Source organism: Fusarium phalaenopsidis (assembly GCF_050370095.1).
Source record: "Fusarium phalaenopsidis strain FUZ10S chromosome Unknown contig_32288, whole genome shotgun sequence".
NCBI lineage: Eukaryota > Fungi > Ascomycota > Sordariomycetes > Hypocreales > Nectriaceae > Fusarium > Fusarium phalaenopsidis.
This window is the reverse complement of record NW_028145412.1, coordinates 93,218-111,227: the sequence shown is the minus strand read 5'-3', so window position 1 is coordinate 111,227 and position 18,010 is coordinate 93,218. Positions and strand designations below refer to the sequence as shown.

Below are 18,010 nucleotides of genomic sequence, written 5' to 3'. Positions count from 1 at the left end.
GAAAACCTCCTCGGCGGAGACGATGGCGCACGGTGTCCACGATGATGACCATTTTATTTTTCAAAGCTCGACAAACAGTGGGGATCTTTATTTTGCGTCTCGAGATTGCACTCGAGGCAGAGGGACAGGCGTTGAGGGAAGGTTGGGAGCATCGGGATGTAAACATATTACCTGGCAATAGAGCAGGACATCAAGCCTGGGGAACTCTAACAAAAGAACGGGATATCAGACCTTAAGCTGTCTGACCCGAATGGAATCCGATTCCTATCAGTTGATTCATGACCATGAAGCGTGAAGTTATCCAAGTGAGACAACGATGACCGTTGGAGGAACAGGACAGTTCCGACAATGGCTGTCTGTGCGTGTCTCGGTTTCTCTTCCGAAAGCTGGGGGTTGAATTCATGCAGGATCTCGATCTAGGAACATTTCGAGCATTCATGATGGAGGCCACGAGGTGGTAGAAACACCCTCTGGTGTTTCTTGCCCAAAGGCGAGGTGACAGAAATGTCCCCAAGTTTATAGGGGTAAATCTGCTTGAGTATTTATGTCACGTGCGGCGACCCCAGCTTTTGGTGTTTTTCCCTCCAGACACCATCCCAGCCCCGGCCACACACCCTTACATTGAGCTTCTGGAAAGCTTCCATCGCAAGGGCAGCCCCACGCACAGACGCGCACGCGCGATCGCAGGACGACCACACTCACTTTCTTTGTTCAAAGTCGATGTAGCCGGCCATGTCGATTCCAGGCCTGGGCCAGATCCCCTCGCAGGTGAGTCTCCTCCGTCAAAGATGGATGTCAGACGACTCTATCGCCGCTTTCCAGGCGTCTCGACAGCTTCGCTAACTTTTCAGCCCACCGCCTCTTCTACCCGCGTCCTCGCCCTCCGTCCCGTCTGCGAATGGAGATTCCAAGTCTCCTACGGCTCGTCCGTCATTGTCAAGGTTCTCTCTGGCACAGCTGAGAAGGATGGCGTCGAGCTAGCCCCCCGCAATGCGTACAACTTTTCCGGCGTCAAGTCCAAGATCCTGACCTGGCACGGATGCGAGCTCGAGATTGACGGTCGCTGCGACAGCGAATCCATCGCCGACTATGGGAACCCGACCGAGAATGTCGCCAATTCGCATCTGAACCTTCATGGGCAGCTTAACGATATGCGCCAAGCGGCGGCAAGAGAAGGAAGAGAAGGGCCGAGGGTTCTCATTACAGGAGGAGTCAATACGGGCAAAACGACGTTGGCAAGGACTCTGACGAGTTATGCGACGAGACAGAGCTACCAGCCTCTGGTGGTGAATGCAGACCCCAAGGAAGGGCTGCTTAGTCTTCCAGGGACGCTGAGCGCCAGCGTGCTTGCGACTGTCATGGATCCTGAGGCGGTGGACGGTTGGGGCAGTACGCCAACGAGTGGCCCAAGCAGTGTCCCTGTCAAGCTACCTTTGGTCTTCTACTATGGACTAGAGTCTCCCGAGGAGGATCCCGACTTTTACCGTGAGCTTGTCAGTAAACTGGCGGGTAGCGTGAGTGGACGGTTGAACGAGGACGAGAATGTCAAGAGCTCAGGTGTCATCATCGATGGCACGGGTCTCCCCGAGCAGACCAAGGACGGGTTTGACCTTGTTGCGCATATTGTGGATGAATTCTCCAGTTGGCACTCCCGTGAACCTGGCGTTGAAGAGAATGCTGACGTGGTTATAGTCAATGTTATCATTGTGGTTGGCTCCTCGCACATTAGTGGAGAGTTAACCAAGCGCTTCGCAAACGAGCGGACGAGCCTTGGAGAGCCCATCAGTGTGGTACCCCTGGACAAGTCTGATGGCGTCGTTGAGCGTGACGAGATGTTTATGCAGCACGCAAGGGAGGCTGCTATCAAGGAGTACTTCTTTGGCGACTCGAGACGGACCTTGAGCCCCCTGATTCAACAGGTAGACTTTGACAACGTCGTCGTGTATCATACACCAGAGCGTATGCTTGACCCTTGATCCTACATGCGAGACAACATGTTGCTAACGTCCTGCCAGACCCGACCTACAACGGCGAGACATTAGCCCGCGAAGAGCCGTCGACCCCAATGCAACACTGGACGCTGGCCATCATGCACGCGACACCTAAGGAGTCGCCCGATACGGTCCGCGCCGCAGGCGTCATGGGTTTCCTCTACGTGTCCGATGTGGACGAGGAGCGCCGCAAGATCAAGCTACTCTCACCGGTGAGCGGGCGGTTGGGCGACCAGCCACTCGTGTGGGGGAAATGGCCGGAGCCGTACATCAACCTCCTCGGATGAGGCCATATTTCATGCTTTGTTTGCGTTTGCAGATCTACTCGTGGCCCTCTATTCGTCTCTTTGGGTTATATGACGGGAAAACTAGGCTCACAGCAATGCACAAGTGTCTGTGCGATTGTGTATCTAGGCATTGATAGCTACAATGTTGGCAAGCTGTGCCGAGATGAAGAAACGTATGCGTGGCATTGCCTATCTGCCGTTGGCTCATCGCTCCCTCGGTGTTATCTAGGCCGGGAATCACCCGATTGCTCTGTTCCTGGTGCATGGCTGCTTGTGCGTAGAGTTGTATGGACGCGCTTGGCGTCGGAGATGAGGCCCTTGATGTCTCAGTAGCATCCCTCCATGCAATTGAGGGACTTTCATCAACATCTTGGTACTGCAACGCCATGACGAACCGCTCAACAGCTACTAGAAGCATCTACCGTGTGCCTCTTCCAAGCCCACGTGCCCTGGCTGCTGAGTCGGCATTCCCTAATCTGGTAACTTCCTGGCTTCGCGGCACCCATCCGCCGTGAGGTCCCTAATTATCCCGACGACTGGCGTTGCTTTTTTTGTTGCATTCTCCACACCATCCTACGGGGAGCGGTCGAGAATCAGCAAGCTCATGGCGCACCCCGCAAAAGCCGGGGGATGGTTCTTGAGGGATGTGAAGTTGTAGCTGAGGTGGGGGGAAGGGAGCAAGGGAGGATGAGCGTGAGAATGAGGAGAGATCGCTGGATGCGTGGTATGATGGTGGGCGCGGAGATACGAGAGGAAGGGTTCGGTGAGCGAGAGGTTGCAAAATTATTTCCGTTTGCCTGTACGGATAGTTCTCCGTACCTGCTTGGAGATGCTACGTCGGAGGGGATAGTGTCAACGGGTACGGAGTTCCGTGTAAATTTACGCCTGGCCAGCGCCATTACCCGTCTACTTTCTTTTTGTTCAAGCCTCCTCTTATGACTATTGTTTTCCTCTTTTACACCCGTCTTGTCCTACAGACACCCGGGTGACTGCCGCTGCTGACCGTCTCAGCCGTCGGACGACGTCTGGCCTACCCCGGCCATCGGCCGGAACATGGCATACGAAGGCCGGGCCGGAGTCCAGAAGACGGCTCCGACTAGTCCGCCTCACACTTGACCCTTGACCGTAACCTTGCCCGTCTACACAGTGGGAGAAAAGACTTGCAGCAACCAGGTCGAAGATCAGAGGATCCTTCCCCACTGGCTAAAATTACGTAGCCTGCGCATTTATTTCCCTCTCTGGGGGAGGGTCCAATTCACACCTCCCATGTACAAGTTGATGGACTCGCCCCGGTGAAATGGCGGTGATATTCCACAACAGCCAAGACTCGCCGAGGCATGGTGACGTCCACAGACGCATTGCAAGACTGGAAGCAGAAGAAGGGCCTTGGAATAGCCGTGGGACCGGGGTTGGGGTTGTTGTTCCAAGGTGGTTTGAAGCAGAGGCCCCTGCTTAAGCTTAATTATTAGCGCCCTCTTGTCTCAAGAGCCGCGACGGCCATGCCTGGGCCAGACCGTCTGAGGAAAGGCTCCGAGGCAAAATAATTGAGGAAAAAGCTGGGGGGACTCGATAGGTACAGGCAAACGCGCGGCCAGAGGCAATGGAGGCGACGGAAAAGGGTCATCTGCTCGGAAAAAAGAAGAAGACGGAATCGTCGATTGAGTCAAGCACATCAAACTTGCCAAGTCTTTGACTTTTCTTGGACTGGCAGGTGATGGGTCGTCGTCTTGGCTGAGGCGAAGCAACAACAACCACGCAACAATGGCAAAGCAGGGCCTTGTACACTGGTGTATCTCGCCAAGCACAAGCCCATTGCCAAGGGCAAACAAGCATTCGTCCTGGTCAAGAGGGAAGCAGCAACAGCGAGACGACAAGCGATTGGGCGCTGGGGGATTGATGGGGATGCATCAGCTAGGGTCGTCATGTGGATATGGTCCAGCTTGGCATTGGATCTTGTCTCTGAAGGTAGCGCCTCGGTTTCTCTGGATTCCTGGGATACATATGGCCTCCCACACATGGCTGCTGGAACATGGACGCTAGGGAGATAGTGTGGATGGACAGCTCGGTATCAACGGGATCTCGCTGCCGTTTGAGTGTGCCACATGCTGTAAGGGTCAAGGAGAGCCCATTTGGGCGCTTCTGCCCCTTGGAATGACCTCCCAGTTTGCACCGACCTGCCATAGATGCCATGAGTATGAAAGCTGTATTCCCCCGCATTGTCTCACACTCTTTGCGCTTCGAGTCGCACAAGCCAGGCCCCTCCCTCGTCTGTAGACAACCCCGCGATGGGCGGCTAATTTCGTCCGTTCCCTAGGTCGCTTCCATCGCGCGCTGCATTAGCCCCAATTACTCTTGATGACGACAATGAAACAGGCCCGAACGGAGGAGGGGAAGAAGAACGAACAGCACAACAATGACGATCCGACTTTGCGCGCCTTGGTCTCCCAATCCCGTCCCGTCTCCCTCCCACTCGACATGGACCTCGTGACCTTGGGGGTGTGCACCGACTTGATTCGCCCGCGTGCGGCGGTACTTGGAGGTACATGGATCCCCACTAGATCGCTCAGCCACTGCAGGCAGGCTGGCAAGTCGCGGCAAAGTCTCCCAGCCAGTCACAAGCTGGCCAGACATGGGTTCCACGTCGTCCCCCAGGGTGTGTCGACCCGCTATAGCCCACCAAACCTAATCTCGACGATGCTCGTGCTCGATAACTCACCTTGGCTTACAAGTACACGCACACGCACCGAGAAGAAGGAAGCAGATGCACCCGTAGTGGGGTTGTAGCCATGGGCACAAGCAAATCTGTCACCAATGGTCTCTGACGGGCGCATGTTCCCTATCTCCAGCTCACAGTAGTTGCACAGTGGGAATTGAATCACCTGCACTCCCCCGCTGGCCGGACGCCGGCATCCATTGCGAATCACTTCGGCCTCCACTTGTAAGCCAACCCCGGAAGACCGTTTCCTTCGGAGCTCCCACGTTCTTCCCAGGCTGTGAGTGTGAGAGCGAGAGGGGAGGCTTCGCTTGCCGTCCGTGATTCTTTGCCCCTCCCGTCCCTCCTTCCTCCCCGGCCTCCCGCGGATAGATAAAGCTGCCTTCCTCTCCCTCAATTCCCCTTCCTTCTCTCACCAGGTCTAGCACCTTTCACGTATCTTTATCCCCTTCATCTTACATCCCTTTGGGACTGTTTGCAAGCCAACCTACCTTCACTAAACATCTCCTTGGTTGTCTCGTCGAGCAGCCAGCCCCAAGAGCCCGTCGTCGCAGCTCCCCCCATCGCCGCCCGGCACAACAGCCTTCGCTTACACCAACACCCATTCGATGGGAGAAACCGAATCTAAAGCCGCGAATGGTGCAGTTCACGCCACTACCACCACGTCGGACTCGTCGACCGTCTCCGCTGGACAGGACGACCAGCCTCCTATAGCGGAGCCCCCAGACCTAGCCATAGAGAAGCCGAGATCTCCTCACACCCTCTCTGCCCAGGCCGTCGCGCTTGACCTCAAGTCGGACGTCGACGATGGGTTGAGTAGCGAGGAGGCTGCCGCCCGCCTGGCTCGGGACGGCCCCAATTCCATCAAAGGCGCAAAGGGCATCTCTCTGTACGAGATCTTCATACAGCAGATCGCCAATGCCCTGACTGTCGTCCTCATCGCCGTGACCGCCCTGTCCTTTGCTATCTCGGACTACGTTGAGGGTGGCGTCGTCGCCGCCGTCATTGTCCTCAACATCGTTGTCGGGTATGTCTTTGCCGCCGCGCCTGCTCAGCCAATCTGCTGCTGCCTGGTCGCTGCCGCTGCTGCCACTCCCTACATCGCTGTCGCATATTGCTATGCCCCTTTCTCTGTCCCGTTTACTTGTCCCTCTGCTGCCACACGGTGAAGCCTGTGATTTTGCCATGCGTAAGGCCAGAAGCCCCAAGCACCGAGGCCGAATCCTGAGCCATATCCTGAAGCTGCCATGGCGTCTTCAAGCACTGCTACCCTAAGCTCGCACCCTGCTAACATGCAACGCTTTCTAGATTGATCCAGGACTACCGCGCTGAGCAGACTATTCAGTCCCTCTATGCTCTGTCCACTCCCAAGTGCAAGGTCATCCGAGATGGCCAGAGTGAAACTGTCAAGGCCGAAACGCTCGTCAAGGGCGATATAGTCTCCCTCGTCACTGGTGATGTCGTACCCGCCGACCTGCGCCTTGTCCAAGGCATTAACGTTTCCACCGATGAGGCGCTCCTCACTGGTGAATCTGTTGCCATCAGCAAGAAGCCCGAGGCAGTATTTACCGATCAGGATATGCCCATTGGCGACCGCGTCAACCTGGCCTACTCTGGAAGCTCCGTCACCCGTGGACGTGCCACCGGTATCGTCATCGCCACTGGTATGGAGACCGAGGTTGGCCAGATCGCTGAGCTCCTGCGCAAGACCAAGACCGACAACTCCGAAAGGGGTTTCATCGGTCGTGCCCTGTACAACGCCTACCAGTTCACCCGCAGAATCCTCGGTCTTGAGGGCACTCCTCTCCAGGTCACTCTCAGCAAGTTTGCCCTGCTCCTGTTTGCCTTTGCCATTCTGCTCGCCATCATCGTCTTTTCCGTCAGCCTTTGGAAGATTAGCGATGAAGTCCTGCTCTACGGAATCTGCGTTGGTGTGGCGGTCATTCCCGAGTCTCTGCTCGCTGTATTGACCGTCACAATGGCTGTTGCCACCAAGGCCATGGTCCGCGGAAATGTCATTGTTCGTCAAATGCCCTCTCTCGAAGCCGTCGGTGGTGTCACCAACATCTGCTCCGACAAGACTGGTACCCTGACCCAAGGACGCATGATTACCCGCAAGGTTTGGCTTCGCGGTAACCTCTCGGGAACCGTTGAAGGCACTGCGAACCCATATGATCCCGGTAGCGGCACCGTCCGCTGGGACGCCGACCTGGCTGGAAGCTGTCTGAACGCCTTCCTCAGAACCCTTACTCTCTGCAACAACGCCACTGTCACGGACGGCAAGAAGGAACCGGAGACCGACTCTAGTAGTGTCATCACCGCTTCCGAAGATGCTGAATGGAAGGCTGTTGGTGAGCCCACCGAAATCGCCCTCAAGGTCTTTGCCATGAGATTCGGCCAAAACAGGGCTCCCAACGATACGCTGGTTGCTGAGCATCCCTTTGACTCGTCTTGCAAACTCATGAGTGTCGTGTACGGCAACGAGGTCGAACAGACCCGTCAGGTTTACACCAAGGGTGCCGTTGAGGTTCTCCTGACCAAGCTCAATGAGACGGAAGAGTTTAAGAAAGAAATCCTCGCCAAAGCCGAGGAGCTTGCTAGTCAAGGTTTACGAGTGCTGTGCATCGCCACCAAGGCTATGAATGGCAATATCCAAGACTGCCACGAGCGAGCCAAGGTCGAGGACCAACTCGAGTTCCTTGGTCTCGCCGGTCTTTATGACCCCCCTCGCCCTGAAACTGCCGGTGCTGTGGCCCAGTGCCGCGCTGCCGGTGTGACTGTTCACATGGTCACTGGTGACCACATCAAGACGGCCACGGCCATCGCGTACGAGGTTGGTATTCTGAACAAGGACATTCCCCTCAAGACCAACACCGTCATGGCGGCGGCCGACTTTGGTGCTCTTAGCGACGCCCAGATCGACGCTCTGGATGAGCTGCCCGTCGTTCTTGCTCGCTGTAGCCCCCTGACCAAGGTCCGAATGATTGAGGCGCTCCATCGCCGCAAGGCCTTCTGTATTATGACTGGTGATGGTGTCAACGATTCGCCTGCCCTCAAGCAGGCTGACGTTGGTATTGCCATGGGAGACCGTGGCAGCGATGTAGCCAAGGAAGCTGCCGACATGGTTCTGACCGATGACAACTTTGCCTCCATCGTCACTGGTATCCAAGAGGGCCGACGACTTGCCGACAACATCCAGAAGGTGTGTTTTTCAATCCCATGCTCGCAGACTCTGCTAACAGTTGTAGTTCCTTCTGCACCTTCTCACATCCAACCTGGCGCAAGTCATTCTCCTTCTTGTCGGACTTGCTTTCAAGGATGTCAAGAATGTCGCCGTGTTCCCTCTGTCCCCTCTTGAAATTCTCTGGGCCAACCTTGTCACCTCCTCACCTCTTGCCCTGGGTCTCGGCCTGGAGGAAGCCTCTCCTGATATTCTCCGTCGACCTCCCCGCAGTCTTCGCTCTGGCGTCTTTACTCGGGACTTGGTTCGCGACCAGCTCGTGTACGGCTTCTGCTCTGGCTCCCTCTGCCTGTGCGCCTTTATGCTCGTCAACTACGCATCGTCCGGCAAGGGTTATCACTCTATGCCGGCCGACTGCAACGAAGCTGGAACGGAGGGCTGTGATCTCGTGTACCGTGCTCGCGCAACTACCTTTTCCACGCTGAGCTTCCTGCTCCTGGTGACGGCGTGGGAGGTGAAGCACTTCCACCGCAGTCTCTTTGCGATGGACGAGCGATGGTCTGGACCGTTTTCGGTTTTCAAGACCATCTACCACAACCGATTCCTCTTCTGGTCAGTTGTTTTTGGCTTCGTCATGATCTTCCCCGTGGTGTACATTCCCTACCTCAACACTGAAGTGTTCAAGCACAAGGGTCTCACCTGGGAGTGGGGAGTCGTGGCGGGCTGTGTTGTCATGTACATTGGTCTTTTGGAAGTCTGGAAGGCGTTCAAGCGACGAATGGGCCTGGGAATCGACACGCATCCCATGGCTCAGGGTCAGCCTGAGGTCTAAGCCTCCCGGTTGACTCGAGTACAAAGAGGAGCGAGATGAGTTGAAACAAAAGGGGGTAGGTAGTCGTGAAGAGTTGATGGACAGGTTTTAAGGATATGTGTCATGGGTCTCAGAATGTTCACTATTATGCTTATCGCTAATATCCTCTTGTCAATACATTTTCCTGTCAACAAAAAACAACTTGTATGCATCGCTGTGATTATAAATGTCTACTTGATTCCTCGTCAAACTTTTCGTAGGAGCCCCAGGTCTGGACAAAGCCGAGGGGTCTCCGTGATGATGCCGGCATCAGAAGGGCCGTTCGTGATTGTGAGCGTGGGCCCATATGTGTTTGGATTGAAAGGGTCGTATCATAACTTCAAGGCTTACTCGCCCTTGGCCTTCTTGATGGGGTTGCCGTCCTTATCGACGAGGCCCTTTTCGCGCATGACCTTGAGAGCGTCGTGGATGGGGTCGAGCTCGGGCATGGGGGGACGGTGCGAGTCCCAGTAGTTGTCAGCCCAGGTAAAGTACTGGCCGTAGTTGCAGGTGAAGAACATGTGGTGGAGGGTGTGGTGGGCGGGAGAGTTGATGAACTTTTCGAGCCAGTGGCCGGTGATCATGTCGCCGTCGTGGATGAGGATGGTCCAGACCTGGACGAGGGCGAAGAGAAACATGTAGAGGTGCTTCTGCATGGGGCAGATGTAGACAAAGACACTGAAGGTGTTAGCGGGCGAAGCTTTCAACAAGGTTGGAAGATGCTCACTGGTAGGGGAGAGACTGGAGGTATCCGTCGACGGGGTGGAAAGCGATGGCAGCCCAGGGCGTGGGAACTGATGTTGTTAGCTTGGTTCTCATGATGGGAGAGAGACTTGACTTACTAATCCACTTGTGGTGAGGCTTGTGGACATACTTGTAGACGCTGGGGTGGTGCTCCAGGCGGTGAATCCAGTAGATGCCCAGATCGTTAAAGACCATGTAGAGGAGAGTAGACACGCCGAGCCACCACCAGCCGTACTCGTCGATTCTGGTGTAGAGCAGACTCTTTCCGCGGACCTCGCCGAGGAAGAAGGGCAGTGTGAGAAGGTCGATGATGGGGATGGCGAAGAAGCTCGACTGGATCTCCTGACGGATCTGGTTCTTGAGGAAACGCGGGTGGTACTCGAGACGACGGTCAAAGATGAAGTAGTATGACAGGGCGGCCGAGATGACGTAGATTATGGACGCGCCGAAGCCGGCGATGAGGAGGATGGAGGCGGACTGGCGGTAGATGTTGTCGCGCGCGAGCGAGGAGCCAAAGTTGAGCGAGTAGGCATCGTCGTAGGGCGTCTTTGAGGTAGAGTCGGTGAAGCTGGTCGTGTTGCTCGAGAATCCGGAAGACGCCGGGGAGGATGAGGATTGTTGGGGGAAGAAGTAGGCGTATCCGTAGTCAAAGACGTAAGGGTCGAGGATCTCGAGGAGGAAATCCATGATGGGCGACGCAACACGAGAGAAAGAACCAAAAGCAACACAATCCGGACTCAATTGACTCTGTCCAAGGTGAATTAAAGAGTGAATTGTTCAAGTTAAAAAGGGTCGCCAGTTTTTTTTCTTTATTAGAGACCCTTCTGTTTCCGTCCGGAGCCGGGGTTTGGCGGTGTCCGTTCAATTAATTTCCCTGCACTGGCCCACCAGGGGTCGTGCTTTGAGGGGGCAGAGCATCTCTGTGCCTGGATTTTATCTTGATCTTATCTAATGATTGGAGCGGGGCCTCGCCAACCCGAATACGAATTAGATGCCGAGCGCAGATCCAGCCAATCATTTTGTCTCAACAGCTCCGGAAGCTGGGCTGCCGGATCATGCAATCCTCCTCTTCGTAAAGGTCGCTGCACGCCGCTACAAAATCAGGCCCGAGTTTCTCGTCGAGCTTTGCGGCTTCTCCCGCCCATCGTGCATTGTCCACCGGCCACGTCTTTCCTAAGGAGCGGAATCCGTGTCTGAGGTACAGGCTGTGGCCCTCGGCCGACGACGTGACGAGGGTCGGAGCTGAGTCGGCGTCAGCCTTGGCGAGCGCGGAGCTCAGGAGCCGGCCTCCGACCCCGCTTCGCTGGTGGGACGGGTGAACCATGAGTTGGAGTACCTCTAGACTACAAGTCAGTAAATGGCTTTGAACGGCTTTTATGGATGGAAACGTGCCGTAATGTTTCTGTCCTTTGAGAGCCTCTTCCTTGCACTTGTCCATCTCTGCATTCCTCTCATTGAACCGATCCCACAACTCCCTGAGGTGCTCCTTCGGCTCCGAGATGGGAAGCGGAGGTCCATCCCTTGTATCCTCGTCGCTCTTGTTCGAGTTCGAGTTCGCGATCTGGTAGATTATGAACCCCACGATCTCTCCCCCCTCCTCTGCCACCACCACGGTCCTCCCTGGATCTTGGATTGCTCCGCGGTCTGCGATGCGGATGATGTCGCGTGGATGTTTTTGGAAAAAGGCGGCGTAGAAGACGTGATATTTGTTGAGGGCTTCGTAGTGTATGTTGGAGATTGCGTCGCTGTCGGCGAGGGTTGCTGGGCGAAGGGTGATTGAAGACATTGTTACTCTAGTCCTGGTGAGCCAATGCTGCGAGAGAATGTTCTACTCTGCGAGCGGATATCTCACTTTGATGCTATTTTATGTAGTTTTTCCTGTTGCGCTAGATTGTGGCCTTGAGATGAATGTCGCGTGGTTCCTGATGAGGAAGCTGGTTTTGGACCCGCATTGCTCCCGGGTGAGTCAATCGGTGAGATCTGAACAGTCGAGCTTCCAACAAGAGCAAATGTCAACTAAAAGGTGTAGAAATTTGTCATGGGAGCTAGATACTCATAGAATTTATCTATTCCAAGTTCGAGACATCTTAGGGGAGTTGTCAGAGCATGAGGCTTGTGGGATAGAGTTGACCAAGTGGAGCAACCGATGACTTGCTTCAACGGCCACTAATTAGCTTGGCTATCGTGTCTTCCCCCAGTCCCTCGAATTGTTTGACTCGCATTTAGCTAGGCTAGGTACTGCGTAGCCTATGCTGTCGTATTCTGGCCCTTGTAAGAACACTCCGGAATGGACTTGTGGGCTGGGCACTTGATTCGCCTGAAGGTGCAGGCACGCTCGACATAGCATGCGATTAGTTAAGAGGTATTGTGTGATATTGCATTTTCTACCCTCCTCCATTAACAACTCCCCTCCTTGCTACTTTGACCGACCCTCCGTTTGGATGAAGAGAAATGGTGATAGGGTGTGAACTAGTCAGGGATTTAAGACTGCTGAGACTTACTGATGCCTTGTTTAATACCTGAGGCGACAATATGACCATGTATAGCTACATCTAATAGCGTTCGTAGCATCTATCTAGCATAAATATGTAATATGAGCCTTAAGTGAGGAGCCAATTGCTCCCCTTGGTAATTGTCTGTAGTCCCAACAGAGCAGCAACCGTTGACCTGAATTGATTTGGTATGGGCACTCATTGAACCGGTATGTAATACGATGGGGGGATGGCGATACGAAAGCAATTCGCTGAAAAGCTGTAAGAATACAAGGGTGCTACAACCTGGGATTTAGGTAGGTAGATAGATATGACATTAATAGGAATGGGCCACCATAGGCCTGCCCTTGCTTTGATCTGGATAAAATGAGGTGTTTTTGCTGACAAGGTAAATTCGGCTCACATAAATGGGAAGCTGAGAGGTAGGAGTCGATGAAAGGAGTGAACATGTCAGCATGTCAGTTTCCCAACTGTGTCGAGCAGCTTTGGCTTGATCATCGCTACTAAGGCAGGGGTGAGAGCTGGATGGCACCAGTTGATTTACCGATAAACTTGATCATCTACTGTCTCCTTGAACAGAGCCGTGGGATTAGTCTTGCAGAGCATGGTCGGTTTGCATCAGAGTTTGGACGAACAGGAACATTAGGGGAAGCCTCAACCTCAGAGATCCCAACGTGCTTCCACCGAACAGATCAACTACGGAGCAAGCATTCGATAGTCATGTAGCCACCATCGTTTTCAACGGCTTGAAGGAAAAGGACAGCGGTATACTAGGTGCGGTTATACCTGTTTCAAGCTTACGCCGCCCATGATTGGCTTGGCTCTCGGTTCGCTTCCCAACTTGGCAACTGGCACAGGTTCTGAGATAAGAGTAAGCCCTTCTCTTTTGAGAACCGAACACGCGGGGTTCTGGGGCACTGGATTTGGTTATTTGCTTCAGGGTGGGCTGAGACTGTAACATCTATGAATCGGGGCTACGTATCAGACTGTCACGTAACTTTGAGTGTGTTGATAATTACGCCCCCCGAGAAGATTCAAAAGGCCTTGTCTGCTCACAGAAGACAACAGAAGAGAACTTCTACCGTTGAACAATTCCTTCTTCGTCTTTGGATTCCACAGTAGTGCTTTGGATTAGCAACCAGCCATTAGGCAAGGTTCAAACCAACCTTTCAGATGCCTATAGATATCCAACAGCCTAGGAGGCATTGTGTAGAAGTAATAGCGGTACGTAATCCCTAAATGAGCGTAGAAAAGTAAAAAGAATACTGGCTCAATGTACTTCGGGAGATTCAACGTTGCAGACAGCGTGTTGAGGAGCCCTGGCACCAAAGGAGTTGGCTGACCTGCAACGACCATCTGGGACGATGCTCCAGGGGATGAAGAAACGAAGGGACATGGAAGAAGGATATCAAAAAGTAAAGGAAGCAAAAAAAAACATACAACACCGGGGATTCGCTGGTCGTCACCGACCCAACTACTAATCCGGCGCTTCGCAGCTTGACTCTGGGGGAGCGGACGGGACCCCGTATTCTCTACGAGCTATGGTCGTATGTGGTGGTTTGGTAGGGAGAGTCGTCTAAAGAAGGGGAGTCGATGGGGCGTTGTATGCCGTAAGAACCTCGGAGGATTTCAAAGGACTGCGTGACGATCGGCCTGGAACAAGAGTCAACATCTGTTTGAAGTGTCCTGTCGTTGGCCGAGAAAGTCTCGAGGTTGTCAACAAGGAACAAGAGGCCGGAGTTAAGACGAGGTTGCGAGATATCCTCCAGGGATAGAGAATCACAGGTAGGATGACTATGACGTAGACGATCGAGCAGAGGTAACTGAGATGGTTGTCTGATAATAGCCGGGGTTGTATGGCTTTTGGGAGGATGGGACTACTTTGAGAACTTGAACAAGCCGGTTCTGGCCTTGAAGCATTCGAGTAACTCTGGGTCGGGTCGAGTATCCGAAAACGATCGAGGGTGGTCGACATCAAGGAGGAGCCAGGGTTCGAGTCTGGATGCTGCTGTGCCACAACCGGTCAGAATGCAACGCATCTGCATTGAAAAAGAGTATGATTCTCTCATATCGGTAGGATTTCGTGCCTTGCATGCTGTACGAGAGATGTGATCAAGTCCGGGTCGATATGGGGAAAAGGGCTGCAAAGATATGGGAACGCCAAGCCGGGAAAGGGGGAGAAGCTAAGTTGATATAGGTATAGAACAGACTAGCAAGGGTCATTATATTTGTTCGACCAATGTTTTGTTTCTTGTTTCCAAAGTGTTTTTGCTGAGTCGAGTTTCCAGCGGCTCTTACTACCCCAGTACGAGTTGATAAGCCTGTTCCCTGCCAAGAACAACTAGGTTTCGCGAACGACATAGTATCACCACTCTACGCCGTAAACTAATAAAATCACTCCCATTGTTAACAGTGATTTTGTAAAAAAGATAGTAAAATACATCAACTCTGTAGCAATTTTCTGCATTTTTTAGAGTATTTCTGCATCGCACCACTAAGAACCGTGCGTGCTCCCATTTCTCTCGAGTGAGAACCCGGATGGACAGGCGCGCACCTTGATGGACACCCTGATGTCCTCTTTTCCTTGCAAAACACCACCCCAACACCACTCTTGCTTGTACAACCGCACCCAAAATCGCCCACATGAGGGCTTTGTGGTGATGGGCGTGCATTTCATTCCCTCTGTAGATCCTGAACCGGCGTTGCATCAAGGAAGCAAGCCACGATCCAGGGGGGAGGGGGGAGGATTGATAAGGCTGAGGCTGGTTGTCTTTGTTGGTAAAGTGTGAGTATAAAGAATGAGGCCTCCCCGAGAGGTGGTTTTGTTCTGCTTCTCTCTGGCGATGAATGTTGTCGAGCTTTTGCCAAGTACTTGTTGGATGGCCTATGGTTTCTTGGACTTGTTCTGGGAAACTCACCTTGAGGACCATCTCTTTCCTCCCGACCCTTCAGTCAGGACAACTCGAACAGAATCATGGATCGGTCAAATCGACACAGGTCCCCCGATGAGACTGGCCCGTCCTCAACTCGAGGACGTTTGCCCATCGCCACGAGCATCTGACGGCCACGAATTCGCAGGACCTCTGCGCCCTTGACATCGAGACGTCAACATCCTTTTGTTCTTCTCGTCATTCGGGAACTCTCCCGGGATGAAAAGACGGTATATGCCTCAATCCACGTCGACTCGCATGGTCCAAGGACCCCATGGCCCCATTCCCACGGACGTGTTGCTCCCCGAGTCTGACGATGAAGGCTGAAGAATTTTCTTCTCTTCGTTTCTCTTACTCTCACCGTCTCGCAGGCAGTCTCCCCCACGAAGAAAGAGGATCCCGGCACGGTTTATCCGCGATGCGAGCAGGCTTCTTGTTACAGGAAAAGAAACGTATCCCACGCCTCCTGGATTGTACGTCTTGACGGCTGCCTTCCGGAACGAGTCGAAGTGTCGCGTGGCCTTGTCGATCGGGTTTGATCCGGGTCGTCTCACCGTGATGCCTGCCGGAGACCATCCCAGACCCGAGAATGGCTGTGGTGGTTGGGGATGTGACGCAGTTGATGATGAGGAAAGCTGTTATTGACGTTGATGTCGTGGCTCACAAGCCGTAGGAAGTCAAGGAAGCAGACACCTGTCTAGAGGCAGAGGGTTTGCCTATCAGCAAAGGCCGACCATGAAGCCATGTACGCCTTGATGGATGGGCATTTCTCTCACGCCGAGGTAAGCGCCCTTTGCCATATCTCCTTGTCATTGTCAGTCAAGTTTCTTGTCAAGTTTCTCGTCTCCTGCTTACCCCCATCTCTCTTCGGTCATCTTGTTTCTTGTCATCTCTAGCCTGGCCTCCCCTCCCACGCCCGCGTGGGTCATGGCGGCCTTGCCCCCTTTCCCATATCAGCTTTCTCTCCAGCCCTGCGATCCTATTCACTCTCCCACGCTGGACCGCCCACACCACCCGATAGCCCGGTGGTTTCCCATGACTAAAATCCCATCACCGGGCAGCGTGGTAGTCCTACGCTTGTTGGTTCATCACAAAGTCACCCCCCGTTTGTCTCCCTCTCGACGACTCATCCCTGCTGTCGTCTCTTCTCCCTCCCTCGGCTTTCCCATTACTGCTCGTCGTATACACGCACACCGTTAGAGCCAATAGCTCCTGGGCGTCTCTTGTCGATTATCGACCCCAAGTACCTCTGGTACAACACACCACCTGCCCTCTCTCCCAGCCCAGCTAAAACGGTATGCGTGGGATGCATGCATAACGGATCCGGGTTGCTTCCTGAGTCGTTCGCTCTGAGCGGTCCATGTCCTGGGCTTTTGTGGTCCCATCCACCTTGGGATTCTCCATTCCCCGTTTCCCAATTATCCCTCATCTCATGCTGCGGCCATGTCACTCCTCACACTCCCTCTTCACATCACGTTGGCCGCGTGCCCATCACACTGGTTCGTCACGCTCTGTCGTCGTGATGTTGACTGGTTCACGTCGTCGAGCTAGTCGCAGTGTTTGCTGCCGCTGCCACCACTATTGCAATAGCGTCCATCTCGACGGCCGCAGCATCAATTGATGTCGTCGTCCTTATCGTGGTCATTCACGACTCCGGCTTCACCCATCATTGGCTCCGCCGTCCCCAGCACAACGGCTCTCATCCGGAGCTCCACTCGGCGGCTGTCGTTGCCAGAGTGCAATCCACACACATGTTTTGTCCTACTCGATCCCCATGTCCATCTTTACTCTGGTCCAATCTCGTCGACGTCTACTCACCCTGATCTCACCCTCTTACACGCTGAGCACGATCCACTGCAACACCCACGCCGTGTCGCCCCCCTCATCCGGCATTCGAGGCCACCTCATTTGTCCACGTACAGGACGAGCCTGCCCGTCATGCCGAAGTGGGAACTGTGCCCCAGCCCACCACGCAGGCAGGGTCTCCAAGTGTAACAGAGCTTCACCACTATGGCACGCCCCAAGCTTCAGCTTGTATTCACCGATGTGGACGACAGATACGAACCCATGTCTCTGCTCGGTACCCGGCTCTATGAGAACCGGGTTCCCATTGACGGCCTAGTCAACCCCCACCCAGAGCTTACAAGTCCCATCGCCATGTCCAGGTACCGTCTCTCGTACCTGGCAGCTAGCCTGAGCTATCGGAATCCGGACTCAGCTACAGGCGCTCGATACCTCGTTTTGGAACATGATCCCGGCCTTGGGGCAGCCCTTACGTGGCCGCCCCCCCAACTAGATCCCACTCAGAGGTCAGCAGAAGGCCTCACTCGCACGCCAATCACACCTACTCGAGAGGTCCGGATAGACTTCGTCCCCACCCGCGAGAGATGTACTCGGCATGGACCGTTCGATTCTGTAGGATCAACACTGCAGTGCGACACAATGCTCACGACGGTTGGCCGGCCGGCAACTTTGACAAGAAGCTCGTCATTGAGGGAGGCAAGCTCAACGAGGAGGACGCTGCATCTAGGCATGAGTAAACAGAGCTTGTGTGGGAACTCGAAACATGCCGGGTAGCTCGCACTGCAGAGGTGTGCTGCGGGAAGCTGTGCTCGAAAGCAGCGTGCATGGCCCCAGCCAATTACGGGAATAATCCCTCCTACACTATACATGTGTATGCGGGGTGGGAGGCGTCGGTGCCGCGTGACATTGGGAGAGGCCCCCGGGCCATGGTTGGACATCTCTTACACTCAAAGACGGAACTTGTCCTTGCACGGGGAGTGGAGCACCTCCCACTCCGACCTCCCACGCCCACGCCAGCA

At 54.2% G+C, this 18,010-nt stretch overlaps 5 protein-coding genes and 1 non-coding gene across 6 annotated transcripts; 3 read left to right on the top strand and 3 right to left on the bottom strand.

The window, feature by feature from the left end:
- Positions 1-732: 732 nt before the first annotated feature.
- On the top strand, positions 733-2,278 carry LRP88_03585 (cleavage polyadenylation factor subunit CLP1; the record flags this gene model as incomplete). The annotated part of the gene is made up of 4 exons (XM_083240202.1): positions 733-768; positions 852-1,641; positions 1,693-1,959; positions 2,016-2,278. 4 exons carry the CDS (start codon positions 733-735, stop codon positions 2,276-2,278), a joined length of 1,356 nt encoding a protein of 451 aa, XP_083103492.1.
- Positions 2,279-5,599: 3,321 nt separating this feature from the next.
- Positions 5,600-9,004, top strand: LRP88_03584 (uncharacterized protein; the record flags this gene model as incomplete). Its single annotated transcript, XM_083240201.1, has 3 exons — positions 5,600-6,018; positions 6,300-8,145; positions 8,240-9,004. 3 exons carry the CDS (start codon positions 5,600-5,602, stop codon positions 9,002-9,004), a joined length of 3,030 nt encoding a protein of 1,009 aa, XP_083103491.1.
- Positions 9,005-9,369: 365 nt separating this feature from the next.
- On the bottom strand, positions 9,370-10,453 carry LRP88_03583 (sterol desaturase family protein; the record flags this gene model as incomplete). The annotated part of the gene is made up of 3 exons (XM_083240200.1): positions 9,370-9,700; positions 9,750-9,816; positions 9,865-10,453. The coding sequence occupies 3 exons, from the start codon at positions 10,451-10,453 to the stop codon at positions 9,370-9,372; spliced, it is 987 nt and encodes a 328-aa protein (XP_083103490.1).
- A 337-nt stretch (positions 10,454-10,790) lies between these two features.
- On the bottom strand, positions 10,791-11,552 carry LRP88_03582 (acyl-CoA N-acyltransferase; the record flags this gene model as incomplete). The annotated part of the gene is made up of 1 exon (XM_083240199.1): positions 10,791-11,552. The coding sequence occupies one exon, from the start codon at positions 11,550-11,552 to the stop codon at positions 10,791-10,793; it is 762 nt and encodes a 253-aa protein (XP_083103489.1).
- A 2,141-nt stretch (positions 11,553-13,693) lies between these two features.
- On the bottom strand, positions 13,694-13,809 carry LRP88_03581. The gene has a single exon (XR_014475160.1). It is a non-coding gene; the product is annotated as a 5S ribosomal RNA (ribosomal RNA).
- A 3,389-nt stretch (positions 13,810-17,198) lies between these two features.
- LRP88_03580 (uncharacterized protein) lies at positions 17,199-17,728 on the top strand (the record flags this gene model as incomplete). Its single annotated transcript, XM_083240198.1, has 2 exons — positions 17,199-17,497; positions 17,608-17,728. 2 exons carry the CDS (start codon positions 17,199-17,201, stop codon positions 17,726-17,728), a joined length of 420 nt encoding a protein of 139 aa, XP_083103488.1.
- Between the last annotated feature and the right edge of the window lie 282 nt (positions 17,729-18,010).